Raw genomic sequence first — 18,609 nt, forward strand, 5'->3', positions numbered from 1 at the left:
AGCCCATAAAATTTGAAATAGTGTATATCAACTTAAATAAATAAGAAGCTATACTCCAAGAATAAATGGGCCAAATGCTCTTGTAAAACAAGTCCCTTCTAAATTCTTGACTTCTACCTTTCCCCTTAGTCTATGCATAGTTGATGAATGCATGAGTTGTTATACATGTTAATAACATGCCAATGCAGAATCATTTTTCTGTCCAACTCCTAACAGCCCTGGCCAACAATAACCTCTTAGTCCTCCTGAATTCTCACAATTCAAGTGCCTAATAACATGGTACAGCTGGCCACTGTGGTTAAGTGTATGTTTTAACTCTCCTATTATGTCACCAGATTCCTACACTTCTTTAATAAACTCCCTAAAATCAGGACTATGTTTTTAGGGTTTTTTTTTTTTTAAATCTCCCAGAGCCTAGTACACCTGTGTGTTCAACAAAAATCTGCTAAATGTATAAACAGAATGACCATTTTCAATGGGTGGTATTGCCATAATTTACAAGAAGAGTTAAAACACACCTAAATGCCAGAAAAGAGGCTATGTAACATTATGTTCTAATTTTTAAATGACTGGTTTTTCATTCAGGCCAAATGTCTAGTGGTACTTTAATAAAATATAAAATCAATAACAAAAGTCAAAAATGTCAGCATACCAGATGTTTTCTTAAAAAGTTATGCATAATGTTTGCAAGTTATACTTTTCAACTTCTAAGGGTATTTGACATTTAATGAAGTCCTACATTTAAAAAAGGAAGTTGTTTTGTGAAAAAAATACTCAATAATTTATTTTTTTTAATTACACCATTCCTTGTTTTTTATAGTTCTTGCCATCAGAAAGTCCTAATATCTCTTTTGCCAAATGTCAATATTCCATGAAACTTTTTATCTTCAAATATATATATATATATATATATATATATATATATATACATATATATATATTATATATATATATACACACACACACACATATATATGCTCTATTCCATCTTCCTAATGTTACAATAATGTACATCATTTTAATCTCTGCTGGTATATTTATTATAAACTCTGTAAGAGTGCTAATGATTTACTAATTTTTGTAAACTTTGATCAAGATGTTAAATCATGTCAGACTGGAATAACATCAATTGCCTCTGCACATCTGAAAACACAGATTGCACTCCTGAGGCCAAATGATGAGCATTTTTAATTATACTTGTAATCATTATGTATAATCCTTATCTTAATTAATATTTTAATATTTATAAAAAAGTAAAAGAAACTAGGTACTCTATGACTATTTTTCAAGAAAGTAATAACATAAGTAATGAGAAATTTACAATACCTATTGCACAAAGCCTCAAACCATTCACTTATCTGAAGGATAGTTAGAAATATCTTAAAGAGTTAGAGATGATGGCACATACCTCCTGCTAAGACAGGAGGACAGCAAGTACAAAGCTAGGCTCAAGCAACTTAGTGAGGCCCTATCTCAAAATAAAAAATAATAATAATAAAAATGAATGGGAGATGTGGGGATCAATCCAGGGTACCAAAAAAAAAAAAACTTAAAGGAAAAAGAATCAAGTATAATAAAGCTCAGATATGGTAGGTCTCTTCCTGGATAACCTAGACTCTAATTTAAATGCATAATAATATTTCCAAAATTTAGATTTTACACTGAAAAGAACAGAATTATCAAAAGGTGATACTTTAGCTGGATGCGGTGGCTCACACTTGCAATCCCAGTGACTTGGGAGGCTAAGCAGGAGGATTGAAAGTTCGAGACCAGCCTCAGCAACTTAGTGAGAACCTCCGGACTTAGCAAGACCCTGTCTCAAAATTTAAAAAAAAACATTTAAAAAAAGGCTGTGGATGTAGCTTGGTTAAGTGACCCTGGGTTCAATCCCTGGTACCAAAAAAAGTGATGTTTTTAAATATAATATATATTGAGTGTGGTGGCTCCTATAATCCTGGTGACTTGGGAGGCTAAGGCAGGAGGAGCACAAGTTCAAGGCCATCATCGGCAATTTAGCAAGGCCCAAAGCAAGTAAGCAAGACCTATCTCCAAATAAAAAGGAATAAGGATGAAGCTCGGTAGTAAAGTACTCCTGGGTTCAATTCCCAGCCCCATCCCCAGCCCCCCCACACACACACACCCACAAAGATATACAACCGTGAAGGTTTTTCACAGTGAATGTTTTTTAAAATGCTGTTAATTATCCAAAAAAAAAAAAAAGTAAAGACCATCATAGCTTACATATCACCACTAAACCTACACACATCGCTGGGAATGTCCACTACAAACTGTACCACCATGTCAATATAGCACAATTTGGGACATCATGGCATTACCAAGCAGTCATTCACAGCCCAGTCAAGCAAACCACCCACTATGTACAGCAAAATATAGTATCTGGTTTTTCAATTATTACAATGTCATACGCACTTCAAAATCCTTTTATAATAATTCCATTTTTAAAAGCTAAACTGAGATGAATTATCTACCCTATTTTGAAAAACTTCTCAGGAAACACTACATTGACTAAGAACCACTAGTGAGCTGCAAGAGTATTTCCTTCTATACCAACCACATCTAAAAGATCTTCCACACAAAAAAGAGGTTTAGAGCAGGCCCAGTATTAAAAGGAAATAGACTACTAAAAAGAGCCCACCAGATGAGTAGTCACTAGACCTTGATTCCAGTCCTGCCTGGTCCCCTCTTCAGTCATCTGATGCAGAACTAAAGTTTTTCCATTTGACTGCTATAAAAATCAAATAGCGGAGCTAGGGTTGTGGGTCAGCAGTAGAGTGCTCACCTAGCATGTCCAAGGCCCTGGGTTCGATCCTTAGCACCACATAAAAATCAATAAAATATATTTACAACTAAATGTGTGTGTGTGTGTGTGTGTGTATTTACAATAAATATATATGTGTGTGTATATATATTTACAATAAATATATATATGTGTGTGTATATATTTATAATAAATATATATGTATATATAATATACATATATATATTAAATAGCATACTCCATTTAAAGGAACTTTATTTTTAATTTTTTAGTTTTATTTTTACTAAAATAATAGACATTCACAGTATTTGTTGATTCTAGAGTTCTTGAAAACAGCTTATTCTCACTTTTTTTTTTAAATTGTTTTCAGAGCTCAAAAGGTCATTTCTAATTCATGGTAAAATTATAACTGGATCACGGCATTCATAAATAAGGAATTAAAGCAAGATGGTGTGCAAAATGGGTTTGTATTTCCATTTGTCAAAGGACCAAAATAACAATCAGGGTCTCAGCAGGCATTCTAAACTACGTACATTTTGAGTTGTGTTTGGCAAGATGAGAAGCAAGGACTCTCTTGTTGCAACATAAATATATAGGCTAGAATAAGAAGATTAGTATGTAACAGTGGGACTAAGGTAAGGAGTACATACACAGCAGGAGAATATTTAACAAGCTTAAATTTCCTAACACAGCTATTAGGAACAACTACATATTCTTAAACCAAAAGTAATATGATAAAATGGTACTTGAAAATTATCCTAACAGCTGTGTGGGGGATGAACTGACATGATCAGAGATGAGTGTCAGGAAACCCATTTGGAAGGTTTTATATTAAGTAAATAAAGTTCTCTGATACAGATGGTGACTTTAGACATGAAAAGAGGTAAATCAAATAAACACTGCAGAGTCAGCTAGATTTGATGATTGGAAGAATTAGGGAAATGGTAAAGAGTTGAAAATGATTCCAAGTATCTGGTCAGAGATGGACTATACAACATAACCACACCTGCTAGGCACTAACAGTTCTAACACTGGCTTTTTCCAGATGGCATTTGAACATGTTCAACTCTCTGTTTGTATGTGGTGCTGAGGATCGAACCCGGGCCGCACGCATGCCAGGCGAGCGCGCTACCGCTTGAGCCACATCCCCAGCCCCCCATGTTCAACTCTCTACGACAGTCCTGCAGTGAGAAAATATTCCACTTTAGATGGAAGCAGTAAACTATCACCACCTTGATAGTGGGAAAATACCTCATACCAAAGATTTCAGATTTGTTTCTTGATGAAGGCTGTTCTACCTCTCAGGAACTTCCTCCCTGTTTACACAATTGAGCAATAGAGAAATTTTCTCTATTCCCTAAATATTCTCTACATACTTGAAATCCAAGCTCAATTCTACACTGATCTTTTAAGTCACATGTAAACAAAATACAGATGACACCATTAATTGCAATTGGAGTTACCATATAGGTCAGGAAAATCCTGTTTTTAAGGGATTCATTCTAAATTGGAACAAAGCCAAGATGATTACATTTAAAAACTAATATGGCCAAAAAACAACCTTGTGGGGTTATTTTTAATGAATCACAAAACATTAAAAGACAGACAAATTCTGTTCCAGAATGCACTGCTACATAATGATTCTGCAGTTTTGCTGGGGCTTTTTTTTTTTTTTTTTTTTCCTCCTGCAGTTTTAAAAACATGCTGCTGGAAAACAGACATCAGATCAAAGGATTTCCCTTTATCTAAAAAGCATTTCCAATTTATCAAGCAGAATGTTATCAATAACAATGTGCATTTAACCGAGATCTCACTTGCCTACAGTTTCTCCTAAGAAGGATCATTTATAAATTTACTAAAAAATTTTTAAAAACTCTTTAATCCATGGGAGTCTGATAAAAAGAAGCTCTAGGACTTGGTTTGAACCTAGCATTCCCAAAAAGGACTGATTAATCCAATATATGTCTATTTCACCCAGATATTAAAGAGGTCCTAAAATGTTATGTTTATATACATTTTTCCTCACACGCGAAAGGAAAAGTCATAAAATTTTCACACTGCCTCGGTTAAAAAAAAAAAAAAAAAAAGCCTACCTTGCAAGCAGATTAGAATATTACCTAGAAGGGTAAACAGATTAAAATATCACTCAGAAGGATTACCAAACAGCGACCTCGTGGCCACTGTCACTCTAACCCTTCCATTCCAAATATTTCAGGGAAAAATTTTTCAATTTTCTTGTTAGTGTTAAGATTTCCCATATCAGATACAGACAGCCGGCTTTAAAGCCACAGGCTCCAGCAGCTCCTCGCTGCCCCAACACAACTGGCTGGGGGAGCCAAGGCACAGCATCGCCTCCACGCTCCGAGAGGAAGACCGACTCTTCCTTTCCAACCAAGAGCAGGTGCGAAACCGACACTCTTGGGTTTTAGCCGCTGCAACCACCTTCCTTCACCGCACACTCAAGGGCCGCCCCAGGAGGAACCTTCCAGTCCTGTCACCCGCGCCTGTTTGCTGAGGATGATGAGCGCGTTGGATTCTTAATCCTTTCCACTGCCGGGTAATTACAACACCAGCCGCAGGACACACTCCCACCGGCCCCTGGGGAAACTAAATGCCAAGGCTGCAAAAGGGGAGCCAGCGGGCCCACTAACCCTTCGCAGCCTCCAGGGAGGCGTGGGCCCTGGCTAGGGAGTCCCAGACCCCGGTCTCTCCCCCTTGGGCTCCCGGTCGCCGCTCACCGTGAAAGGGACATCCCCGACGCTGCCCACGGAGTAGCAGTTGTCTCCGGGGTTGACAGCCCCGGTGAGGACCTGATGCAGATGCATCTCCGGAGCCCAGGCTGGACTGAGGAATGCGTGAAAGGGGCTACAAGCCCCGCGCCCGGCCCTCCTCCTACCGCCAGATCCACTTCCCCCTCCGCCTCCCTCGGGACCCACCCCGCCTCGGCTCCGGCTTAACGCCGCGCTCCCCTTTCACCTCCCCCCCGCCTCTTCCCTGCCATGGGAGGTCCTCGACTGCCGCCGCCGCCCGGGTCGCCGCTCGGCTGCGGAAGTGCCCGGATGCTCCCACTGCCTGCTGCACCGGCGCACAAATGCGGGAGGAGGGCAAGGGTGCGTGTGAGGCGGGGGAGGCGCCCGAAGGAGCGCGCGAGCCGGGCGCGTGCTAGAAGGGACGTTCCGCCCGAGGGAAAAGACCAGCGCGCGCACGCCCACCGCTGGGGAGCGACGGTCGAGCGGGAGGGTAAAGCCCTCCTCTCTCAGCGAGACCGCCCGGTCCTCCCCCCCACAGCCCCGCGCTTGCGCGTGCGCTTGCAGAGGTTTCCAGGGCAATTGCGCGCGCCGCGCCGACCCCCTGTGCAGGGATTGCGCGCGCAGACGTGCGGGAGTTCCCTTGGAGCCGCTGGGACTGCGGCCTCTGGGGACGGGGGCGGAGCCACACAGCAACACAGGTCCGGGGACACGCAGCCGGCCTGTTTTGCTGCGTGTTTAATCTATTCCCGGTACGGTGTGTAATGATCAGTGCAGTTGACCTCAAGAGAAGGACACTACAGTCACTGGGAAATTCCATCTCAAGAATTCTTAAAGCCCTTGGGTCTTTTTTTAAAGTGCAGTTCAGAAGATACTTTATTTTACATCTTGCAGCGATTTAGAGAAGACGTATTATCCTGACGGCAGATTATTTTGCTTCCACCTTTGGTCACGCTTATTCTAAACAACAAAAAGTCCCGGTAGAGACAGGTGATTCCTCTAGACACCCCCCCCCCCTTTTTTTTTTTCCTTACTGGTGATGTCATGTCATGGTAGTCGCAGAATCGCCTGATTTTTCCAGACTGTCCGCTGGACTTTGAGTGTTTAACACAGGGATCAGATGTCTGCTCCAGGTCAATTCATCGCAAAATATTCGAGCTCATACTCTGTAACAGTCACAGCAAGGAAGTAGAAGGGATACGAAGGCACAACTACCTTAAAAAGCCTTCAGAACGCCAGACGTGTCGTGATTGAGAAACAAAAGTCTATGCACCACAAAAGAGGAAGAATAATGGTGACTAAGGGCATAGATAAAGCGTTATAGAAACAGAACCTGACGTAAACTGGATAGAATTTTGACAGGCTGAGATGGAAAAGCAAGACTGCATTCCAACAGAAAATAGCAGGAACTAACGCTTAGGAGAGTGCAAAGATTAATGATTGGAGGCAGATGGAACCATATATAGGATGGGGAAAGGAAATAATAGTTAATAAGAGATAAACATATCCACGAGGTCTTTATCTCTTGCAATGCCAAACGTGGAAAGTCTCAGAGCTCTACTCAAGAAGCCCTGATTTCATTCTATATACAGTGGTTCTATCAGATGTTTCCAAGCAGAAATTTATATAATCAGAACTGCTTTAGGAAGCTCCTTTTTAAAAAATATTTTTAGTTGTTGATGAACAAAATATCTTTATTTTTTTATATGGTGATGAGTATTAAACCCAGTGCCTCATATGTGCTAGGCAAGTGCTCTATCATTGAGCCACAACCCCAGCCCAGGAAGATACTTTTGTAGCACTTTGAAGCATTAAGTGAAGGGTGAGTAAGATTAGAGGCGAAGATTTGGCTAGTTGGTCGTCTATTCAATGGAAAGGAGCAAGAGAAATCAAAAGACCAATGACCTAAGGTATTTTCCTTTTCATTTAGTGGCATAGCTGTTCTCCCACTCACAGACTAAAAACCTTAGAGCCACTTTAGGGTTTTCTCCCCTGCCCCCTTCCCCATATCCATGGGTTCTTTTTTGAGGTTCCCAGTTCATTCTCATCTTTACAAGTCATTTACTGTCACTCTAGACCTCCTCCTAACTGGTTTAACTGCCTTCAGATCCTTTGCTTTGCTCTCCAATCCATTCAGAGAAATCTTTTTTCTTTCTTTCTTTCTTTCTTTCTTTCTTTCTTTCTTTCTTTCTTGTACTGGGAATTACACCCAGGGCCTCAGGCTAAACAAGAGCTCTACTACTGAGCTATGCTCCCAGCCCCAGAGAAACATTTTTTAAAGGAAAAATTCTTCAGCTTGAAATCCTGTAGTAACTCCCCCTCTCTATCAGTTAAACTCCAAACTTCTTAGTTTGACAAACTCCTTTACTTGGCTGATAAGCCATTTTAATCTGGTTTCTGCCTAATCTTGTTTTATCTCAGGCTGTTCTCTCACACCCACCAGTCTCCAGCCCCACTGTGCTAATACTGTTTCCAGAGCATTCTGTGTTCTTTTATGCTTCCTTACCTTTGCTCATGTTCTTTCCTCTAGAATGCCTTCCTGGGGCTGGCATATAGCTCTGTGGTAGAGCACCTGCTTAGAACACCTTTGTCCCCTTTGCTGACCTGACAAACACATTTTAAAAAAAAAAATATTTTACTTTATCTATTTATTTTTATGCAGTGCTAAGGTTGGAACCCATTGCCTCACACATGCTAGGCAAGTGTTCTGCATCTGAGTTACAGCCCTAGCCCCTGACAAACACATATGAGCTCAAAAGTCATCTATTCAGTAAAAAACCTTCTTTGAGCCCACCCAAACATCTCGAGTCTTCCACCTCCGTAAAACACATATGCCACATATCCCATAACAATACTTATTTATACTGTGTATCAGTTTCCTCTACTAGAATCCTGGATATTTCAAGTCAGGGTCAGTATCTGATTTTCTTTTTTTCCTAACATCCGAATCATAATACTTTCTTTGCTGACAAATAAGAGTTAAATGTGAATAAGAACATCCAATTGTGCAAGAAAAGTACCCTTCATTATACATGTATTTATTTGTATTTGAAAAATGATCTAAATGATGTTATAGTGTTTTTATGGAGAAAAGCATTCAGGTAAATAGTGTATTCTATTGTTAAATATAACTTACTGCTTTGGGCTGAGCTCCTGCACTAGGCCCCAACAGACCAGAGCAAACCAAAATGGAGAAATTCATAATACAGTTCCATGTTCCTAAGACAAAACTAAGTTGTTTATCTGATTTGAGAAACAAGGAGAGTGAGCAATGATAGCCAGATCTCCAAACAAGCCAGTTTTAGCCATCATGATAAGGAAGTCCCCTGTGCTCTGAACTTTATAAGGAAAATAACTTAGAAGTGGTCAGTCTGTTTTTGTTCTCTGGATTTGGCTTTTCTCAGCCCTTTTCTATATATCATGCCAACCTCCTTTGCTCAGTTCATCAGAACATCCATTTTATTTTATAGAATGAATGTTGCCTGATTCTAGAATCACAGATAAAAACAAAGAAGATCTTTAAATTTGTTGTAATCTTTGCCTTTTGACACTGAGTACAGTATGCCGAGTTCCAGGGAATTACTGGTTCTATATACTTAACTATGTACTAGTAATCATGAGTAAAGGTACTAAGCTGCATAACTAAAATAAATATATTGAAAATACAGTTATTGAAAGTTAACTATTTCAGTTATTGAAAATATAGCAGACAACAAAACAAAAATGTTTAATAATCAGTGAAGCCTATTCTGCATGAAAATCCATGAAGGCAAATATTGGTGCTATTCCTCTTAGAATTAGCAACTAAAAAACACATCACAGTAGCAAATAAATTTTAGAGAATTCTTGTATTGTACATATAGACACAGCATGTATTAGTTAAAATTTATGTAAAGCAAGTAATTAAATACAATGAATTCAAGTAAATTCCTTTATAAGAAGATTTAATTCCTATAGGCAACCATTTCAGTAAAAACTAAATCAAAACTTAGAGCAAAGTAGCAAATTTGAAGAAATTCCAACATTATATTCACACATAAAAGCAAATATTTTACCAAATACTAATATACATCAAATAACAGGAGAAAATGGAATGTGTGTTTTAGGAATAACAGCTATATAACTAGAAGTAAACACTGCTTCTAAGTGTCATAAAGATTTTAATCTTCCTCTCAAAACCTAAAGATATACTGTTTTAAAGTTTGAAACTATTTTAAAGCCTGAAAACTAATACTAGATTCTAGATGAATCTCTTGATCTTCAACATTTACCATATTAGAAACTGAGTCAAAACCATTATCAAACAACAAATCAGTCTTAATAAGGTTGCCAAGAGCATTACTAATTCCACATTATTTAAACCATTTCACAATTGGTTCTTGTTTTGTAGCATTCCATGAAGTTTTGACCCATTACACAGCTGTGAAACTGTAAGCTTCTTCCTTCTTTCACTCAATATTAACCCAAAATCTGAAGCCTGCATCTACCTGTTCCTTTCTTCCCTCATGAGTTATTTAAATGATTTCTTGATAAATATATCTCAAGGTTCCAGTTGGCTAGTTAAGTCTCCTGGAATTATAACCTAGAATTTTATTGTCCAATATGATCAACTAAAACTCAGTTCCAACTAATATGGCAAGTTTCCTTGCCCATCAGAACTATTGGGCCACATTTTGACATAATTTCATTTATTCCTTCCTTGTCCATCCAATCTTTTATGTAAACCTAAAAGTAAATTGGAAATTATTTCCACTGATTCGGTAATTATTTTCTTTTTTTAAAAAAAATTTAAATGACAATTTTATGTCATTAACAAAACATGTTTATACAATTATAAACTATACTTTCTCGTGTCCACAAATTTTAATATTAATAAACATTGTACCTTCGGCTGGATTTAATGGCACTTGGAATGTCAGAGGGACTTAACTTCCCAGCAGTAATCCTATAGCCCATGTATAACAGTTATCTATTACTGAGTAAAAACCCAAATTTAGTGGCTGACCAATAAATAAATATTCATTATCTCACAGTTTCTGTGGATCAAGAATTCAGTAATAGATAAGCTGGGAGATTCTGGTTCAGAATCTCTCATAAAGTTGGAGTCAAAATGTCTCTTAGATGCTAAATAAAAGAAGCTAGACATAAAAGACCACATATTTATATGACTCTATTTGTGTGAAGTTTTCTGAAAAGTTAAATCTATAGTCACAGAAAATAGATTAGTGGTTGCCTGGGGCTGAAGATGGAACAGAGTAACTGCTAATGGACATAGGGTTTCTTTGGGGCATGATTCAAATATTCTAAAATTAGATTGTAGTCATGGTTGAGTAGCTCTTTAAATTTGCTAGAAATCATTGAATTGTACCCTTGAAATTAGTAAGTTTTATGACAAATAAATTATAACCTCAATAAAACTATCTTAAAAAGAAATGTCACCCATGCTGGAGTCATCTAAAGGCTTGACTGAGACTAAAGGACCTGCTTCCGAGATGGCACACTATCATGGATGGCAAAGTTGATTCTGGCAATTGTCTGGAGAACATAGTTCTCAGTATATGATCCTCTCCACAGGGCTGTGTGTTCTCAAGACATGGCAGCTGGCTTCTCCTAAAGCAAATGATTTGAGAGACCTAGGTGGAAACTGCAATACCTTTTACAAACCAGTCTCAAAAGTCTTACATCCTCACTTCCACCATGTTTCATTAGTTACATAGACTAGTCATTATTTTGTGTATTTCCCAAGAGACGGAGTGCAAGGAAGAAAGAATCATAGGGAGTCATCTTGAAGACCATCTACCACATTACAGAACTCAAGAATTTTATCTTCAAGAGTTAAGTAGCAAGGGCTAGGGATGTAGCTCAGTGGTAAAGTGCTTGCCTTGCATGCATGAGGCCATAGATTCTCAGTACCACCAAAAACAAAACAAAAGTCAAGGGGCAAAAAATAAAAGGGGGGTGGGACATGATTTTATTATTCTTTTTCATACTTATAGAGGTAACATGAATTTCTACTCATAAATCTAGAGTACCATAATGCTGATCTTTAAAACAGTTAATATTGTTTCTTCATTGCTGAATTCTCTATATAATTTAAATATTGAATGTCTCAAGTGACTCTGTTCTAGAGTCTAATATCTATGTTTTTAAATATTGTGGGATTTACAGTTTGCTTACAGATGTCTAACACTTTAACTTGCTACTTTCTTCAGTTGATAATAGAAGCCCTGACTCTCTATTACCAATAAATTTTGCAATCTTTTGTTTTAGGACTGAAAATAGTAATAATACCTTCATTGCTTTTGAATCATAACCTATAGCAGTTACACATTCTAATCTAAAATATCATGGGGATGACCTTATTTCAGTTGTCTACTGCTGTGTAACAAACCACTCACACTTAGTGGCTTAAAACAATCATTATTATCTCTTATGCTCTATGCTTTGGTTGGGAAGTTCCTCTTCTGGTTTCACTTGGGCTCCTTCATGAAGTTGCATTCAAATGGAAGGGTCTCTTGGAGTAGAAAGTATAAGACAGTCTCATGTCTGACAGGTGACATTAGTGGTTGTATAGGGTGTATATTCCATATAATTAGATTCTTTCATTGCTACCAATGTTCATATCTTTGCAGACACCTGTTTATGATTATTCTGTAAAAAAGCAAGATGTTCTACAAATGTAACTTATTTCCTTAAAGATCATTGGTTAGTGCTTTTGTAAACTCATTGAGAACTTAAATGAACTGATTTTTTAAAAATATTCATCCATTTAAATGTATGTGTGTCTATATATATATATCTTTTTTTTTTTTTTTTTTTGGTACTTATGATTAAACCCGAGGGTTCCTTACCATTGAGCTGCATCCCCAGCCCTTTTTATTTTTTATTTTGAGACAGGGTCTTGCTAAATCACTGAGGCTGACCTTGAACTTGTTATCCTCCTGCTTCAGCCTCCTGAGTTACTAGGATTGTAGGTATACACCACCACATTCAGCCATTTGAATAATTTTTATATAGAGTAGACCAGACATGAGAATTGAGTCCTTCTTGTCTTTCCTACTTCATCTTTCAACAATCCTGACCTGTAAATTTTTGTCCAACCACACTGAAGTACTAGGAATTCCTTTAATCTTTCAAGCTTCTAGACACTGATCATTCTCCCTATCTAGGAATTCTCTCACCCCATCACCATTGCCACTCTTTGCCTAACTTTCTTAAAAATTTAGAAATTTAGTTCAGAGACCTTCATCTTTGGAAAACTTTGCATAATGTAGATTAGATTCCTTTGTTATGCACTCCTATAGTATTCTCTTTCCTTATCGTTCCACAGGTCAGGGACTGTGTCTTGATGATAACAATTGCTAATTGCCTTCTCTCTATTATCTATTTTCTCCTCATGAGGAACCCCAAGTTTTAGGTGGGAAGTAGATGCCCATAATAAAGACCACATTTCCCTGTCTACCTTGCTGCCAATTCATCATGTGGCCATGTTCTGATAAATGATATGCTACCTAAAGCAAAAGTACACCAGATTCTAGAAATTTTCCTTTAAAAGTAGCTATTATATCCTTTATACCTTCACCTTCCTTCTTCCACCCTTCTTCCCTAGAACATAGATATGAGGATTGCAACTCCATCTTGAAACACAAGAATGAGGGTTCAACCCTAGAGATGGAAAATAGAAAGCTTTCCACTATACTCCCAGACCACTACAGAGTCCCCTTATTATTAAGCCATTATTTCTTATATATTTGTTAATGTTGTTCCTAATCCTATCTTGTACTTCTAGATGATGTTGTTGTTGTTTTAATTCCTAAAACCTGGCAAAGTGCCTGGAACACAGTAGGAACTCATGAAATGTTTATTAAGCCAAGTAGTTATTAACTGGATCAGTGGTACATTATGTAAATTGAGTTAGTGAAAATGTCACAAATACTTAAAAACTCATATACCTTCCCACAACATCAGAAAACAAAATACTACATCCTTTGGAGAGGGTTATAAGTGATTATAGAGATAGAAGGCTAGTAGCATTGAGTAGTCAAGAGACCATTTTGTGGCTCTGGAGAAATGAATTAATTTTCCAGGATGGTGCTTGAGCAAAATAAAATTTTAAAGAAGGAGAAACAAGATTATTTTAGAAACTAAAATAAACTTACTACATTCTTCTGGTTGTTGGGATAAAAATCAGTCATGCTACAAAATAGACACTATGGCATTATTTTTATATTGAGAAAACATAATGATTTTAAATTTTTAAACAAATTACCTTTCTTTAAGTCTCTGATGAAGTTTAATTAAGAAACTAGGCAGTAGTACATGCCGGTAATCCCAGTAGCTTGGGAGGCTGAGACAGGAGGAGCAAGAGTTCAAAGCCAGCCTCAGCAAAAGCGAGGCACTAAGCAACTCAGTGAGACCCTGTCTCTAAATAAAATACAAAAGAGGGCTGGGGATATGCCTCAGTGGTTGAGTGCCACTCAGTTCAATTCCTGGTAGCCCCTCACCAAAAAAGAAACAAACAAACTAGGAAACCATACTCATTTATGTCAGTTTTTCTGTTGCAGCATAAAATTTTAAGTGTCTTTATGGAGTATATTTCACTATCTTCAAAATATAATAATTTTAGCCAGGGGCAGTGGCGCACACAGATAATCCCAGCAACTGGGGAGACAAGAGGCAGGAGGATGGCAAATTCAAGGCCAGCCTGGGCAACTTAGACCCTCTTTCAAAACAAACAAACAAAAAATTAAAAGGGCTGGAGATGTAGTTCATTTGCAAAATGCCCCTGGATTCAAACCCCAGTACCAAATACATAAATACACACACATATACACACACACACACACACACTAATTTGTGCACATATGTAAAATTTTCAAATATGAATGCAAAAGTCATATCTAAGTTTGTTTAACAGACAAGCATTCCAGAGGGTTACTGAATAAGTCTATAAGGATTATGTATTCAGATACCTGAAAGTTTCCACTGGACCTTTGATCTTAGAGCAGATGATGAATTCCAGAGCCTACTCTGAGATCTGACTACCTTTGAAAAGTGCTTAGTAAGGCTCTAGTGATCATTCTAAAACATGCCTGGTAATCAGTGTTAACCCCAAAGATCTACCATGTCTACCATTGCTTTTGCCTAGAAGTTATTCTCCCCTCCACCCCACAACTCTGAGTATTTGGCTTATAGAGCTTTATATTTTTACCTGACCAAGTTCATTTGCATGATATTCCTATTAGGATTTTTAAATATTTTTTTAGTTGTAGTTGGACACCATACCTTTATTTTATTTATTTATTTTTATGTGGTGCTGAGGATCAAACCCAGTGTCTCACATGTGCTAGTTAGAGCTTTACCACTGAGTTACAACCCCAGCCCTCCTATTAGTTTTCTTCTTTCTTTTTTTTTCTGTCTCTTTTTTTTTTTGGGGGGGGGGCGGGTCTGGGATTTTAATCCAGGGGCAGTTTACTACTGAGCTACATCCTCAGCCCTTTACTTTTATTATGAGGCAGGGTCTTGCTAAGTTGCTGAGTCTGACCTTGAACTTGGGCTCCTCCTGCCTCTGCCTCTCAAGTTGCATCACTATATCCCTCTATTCCTATTAGGTTTTTAACACTTGACTTTTAATTCTTATAGTGTTTCAAAATAGCTTTGTCAATAGCAAATCAATCAAATAGAATCAGATAATCCTCTCAGCTCACCCTAGATAGTACACTGATTTTTTTTTTTTTCGCCTCTTTCCAAGCCTTGGATGATTCTTCTTGGCAATTCATAGCTTATATCTGTGTCTATACTCCTTTTAGAGTATAAGTTCAAAACTAGAACTTTAGGCATTGGCCAAACATTGAGAGCTACTTCATGCCAGTCACCAAACAAGACTTTAGGTATATAAACATGATACAAAGGCAGAAAAATATCTTCCCCTGATGTTAGGGACTTATTCTAGTACATATTAAAGATACATAAACAAATAACATACAATATATGAGTTGTACCTTAAGAGGATAAATTTGTGGCATAAGTATTATTCACAGGAAAGAAGTAATTCCACATATTACTAATGCAAAAACCTGAGACAGTTGCACCATCCTTTTTAATAATAAAAGAGCCATTTATCTCTCTTGAGCCTATACTAAAAAAAGTAAAAACAGTAGTCCCTCTTATCCACAGTTTCAGTTACCCATGTTCAATCATGGTCCAAAATAGTAAATGGAAAATTCCAGAAATAAGTAATACATAAATTTTAAATAACTTATGTTACAGCATATTGTAATAAGTGTTACATTTTATTGTTAGTTATTAATAATCTCTTACTTTGCCAGTTTTATAAGTTGAACTATATTATGGGTGTATAGGTATAGGAAAAAACATAGCATAATATAGTATATATAGGGTTTGGTACTCTCCTCAATCTTAGGCCCCTGAGGAACATCTTGGAGCATGTGTTCCCAAGGATAAGGGGTCTACCATACAAGCAAAATAAATTGGTCAAAAGTTCCCCACACTCCCTTTTACTCAGATTACAATCTTTTTTTTTTTTTTTTTTTTTTTGTACCAGGAATTAAACCCTGGAGCATTTAACCATTGAGCTATATCCCCAGTCCTTTTTATTTTTTATTTTGAGACAGGGTCTCATTAAATTGCTTAGAGTGTTGCGGCGTTACTGAGGCTGGCTTCAAACTTGTGATCTTCCTGCCTCATCTGGGGTTACAGGTGTGTGCCACTGTGCCCAGCCAGGTCTCATATCTATTGAATAACTTTCAAACTAAGAATTCAATGTCAGATTTTTTTCACACCATATAATTCTCTGTATCATCAAAAGCACTAGCTTTGAAGAGTTTCTATAAGAGTGTTGCAGTATTATTTCTGGAATTTTTCCCAAGCTGTGGACACCTATTCTAAAGAGTTGATGCAAACGCATAGGAAACGACAACCTATCATGATGGTTGCCTGACCAATGGTGCAAGAAGCAGCAAAAGGACCTAGGGCTCTGGTTCTCAAATATCATACCATTGGCTGGTGCTGGGCTAATTACTGAAGCATCACTTGGAAAGCCTGTTAAAATTCAAAATCCTGGGTCCTACTTCCAGAGATTTTGGCTTAGTAGCAAGTATAGGTTTCCTTTGGTGTTTATAATGAACAAAATTTAATTAGAAAAAAGTTTAGCCCAAAGAGTAGAGAAACATGCTAGTTCAAATCCTGAATCTACCATTTGCTAATTATGTGACCATATGTGTTAACACTTTCCATCCCTGTAACAAAATACCTCAAAAAAAAAAAAAAAAAAACCAATCTAAGAAAAGAAAGATTTCTTTTGGCTCACAGTTTCAGAAGTTTCAGTCCATGGTAGCCTGGCTCCATTGTTTCCATGCCTGTTGCGATGCAGAACATCATGGTAGAGGGTATAGCAGAGCAAAGCAATTCACCTCACTGTCAGAAAGTAGAGAAAGAATGAGGAAGGAGCTGGGGACGTGACTCCCTTCAAGTACATGACCCCAGTAACCCACCTTCTAAAGTTTCCACCACCTCCCAACAAAGCCATCAATACTCTGGTTTCTCTTCAGACCATATAAATCTTTCACCTTTTACCAACAATGCCATCAAATTATGAATCCATCAATGGATTAATCCACGGACAAGGCTAGAGCCCTCATGATCTAATTCCTTCCCCAAAGCCCCACCTCTGAACATTGCTGCAGTGGAGACAAAGCCTTAAATACACTAGACTTTGGGGACCATTCCAGATCCAATCCATAACACATGCCACATCCTAGTTTCTAATCTATAAAATGAGAGTAATAATAGCATCTACCTTGTTGTAAGAATTAATAAATTGGGCTGGGATTGTGGCTTAGCAGTAGAGTGCTGGTCTAGCATGTGCAAGGCCCTGGGTTCGATCCTCAGCACTACATAAAAATAAATAAATAAACAAAGGTATTAAAAAATAATTACAGTATACCATTTAATACTAAAAAAGAATTAATAAATTAACACATAAAAAGCAGTTAGGACACTGCCTGGCACAGAATAAGTGCTATACTAATGTTTCAGATCAAATAATTAAAATAAATATATCTGTATCATTAAGAAAACCAGGAAGCCTGGTAAAACTGCTAGTGGAAATAATCAAAAGACCCATTATTCAACATTTGCTATGAACCAGGTACTCAAAAAATGGCACCTATCTTTTGCATTATATGCTTGGAAAATTCAACAGAAATTTATAATAAATATACAGTCCTATTTCTGTCTTCTAATGAGATCAGCAGAAAAGATGCCTATGTCAGTGAGCTCTCTCAGTAAACAGCATATGTATTTTTCATAATGATAAAATTTCATCTAATAAGCATATGATCTGAATGCCTAATTCCAGTCTTCTTCTCTTCCTCCCAACCCTCAGTGCTGGGGATCAAACCCAGGGCCCCATGCATGCTAAGCAAGTGTTCTACCACTGATCTACACCTTCAGTCCCCACAGTCTTCTTAAATAAGGATCAGTCCCCAGTATTGGATTAGGTACTGCTAGGAGGCAAAGACTTTGTTTTTGGCATTGGATTGGAATTATTTTGGTTTTGCTTGCTTTTATTTTTACTTTTTTTCTTGTGTTTCCTTTATTTTTCCTAAATTCAACTTATAACTATCATGGAGTACCTCTGGATTCTGGTTTCTCATAGTTTGGTAAATGAGTCTTGCTCACCTTGTCTTCTTTCTGATTTTTATGAGCACCTTTTACTTATTCTCCCATTCATTCAAAAGCTTATCTGAGCTCCTTGATTGGCCCAGGATTTCTGTTAGCAGTTGGATCTAGAGTCTCTGCCCTCACTGATCTTGGAGTCTAGTGGCACCAGAAACTATATTATTAGTGTCTATAACCAACACTAAAATAAGCACTTAATGAAATATTTGTTTGAAGTAATGAAACTTCCTTGTTTTCTTCTCTCTGGATTTGTAAATTGAGAAGTTCCTGTTAGTTCTTCAGTTACCCCTGACTCAGGCTAATATCCAATACTAACAAACAGGGTGTAGAGATCTCAGAGATCAGTTACCACCTAAAACAAAAGACTAACAATTTATAACT

General features: G+C 37.6%; 1 protein-coding gene across 6 annotated transcripts in view; it reads right to left on the reverse strand.

Moving 5' to 3' along the window:
• Dmxl2 (Dmx like 2) overlaps positions 1-5,662 on the reverse strand; it is a 168,340-nt gene extending 162,678 nt beyond the window's left edge. For all 6 annotated transcript variants that reach the window (XM_071608261.1, XM_071608262.1, XM_027925960.3 and 3 more), the window contains exon 1: positions 5,518-5,662. In XM_071608261.1, coding sequence (XP_071464362.1) covers positions 5,518-5,604 — 87 coding nt within the window. In that variant the 5' untranslated portion in view covers positions 5,605-5,662. The remainder of the gene's footprint in view (positions 1-5,517) is intronic.
• Positions 5,663-18,609: the final 12,947 nt, after the last annotated feature.

This window comes from Marmota flaviventris, chromosome 2 (genome assembly GCF_047511675.1).
Source record: "Marmota flaviventris isolate mMarFla1 chromosome 2, mMarFla1.hap1, whole genome shotgun sequence".
Lineage (NCBI taxonomy): Eukaryota > Metazoa > Chordata > Mammalia > Rodentia > Sciuridae > Marmota > Marmota flaviventris.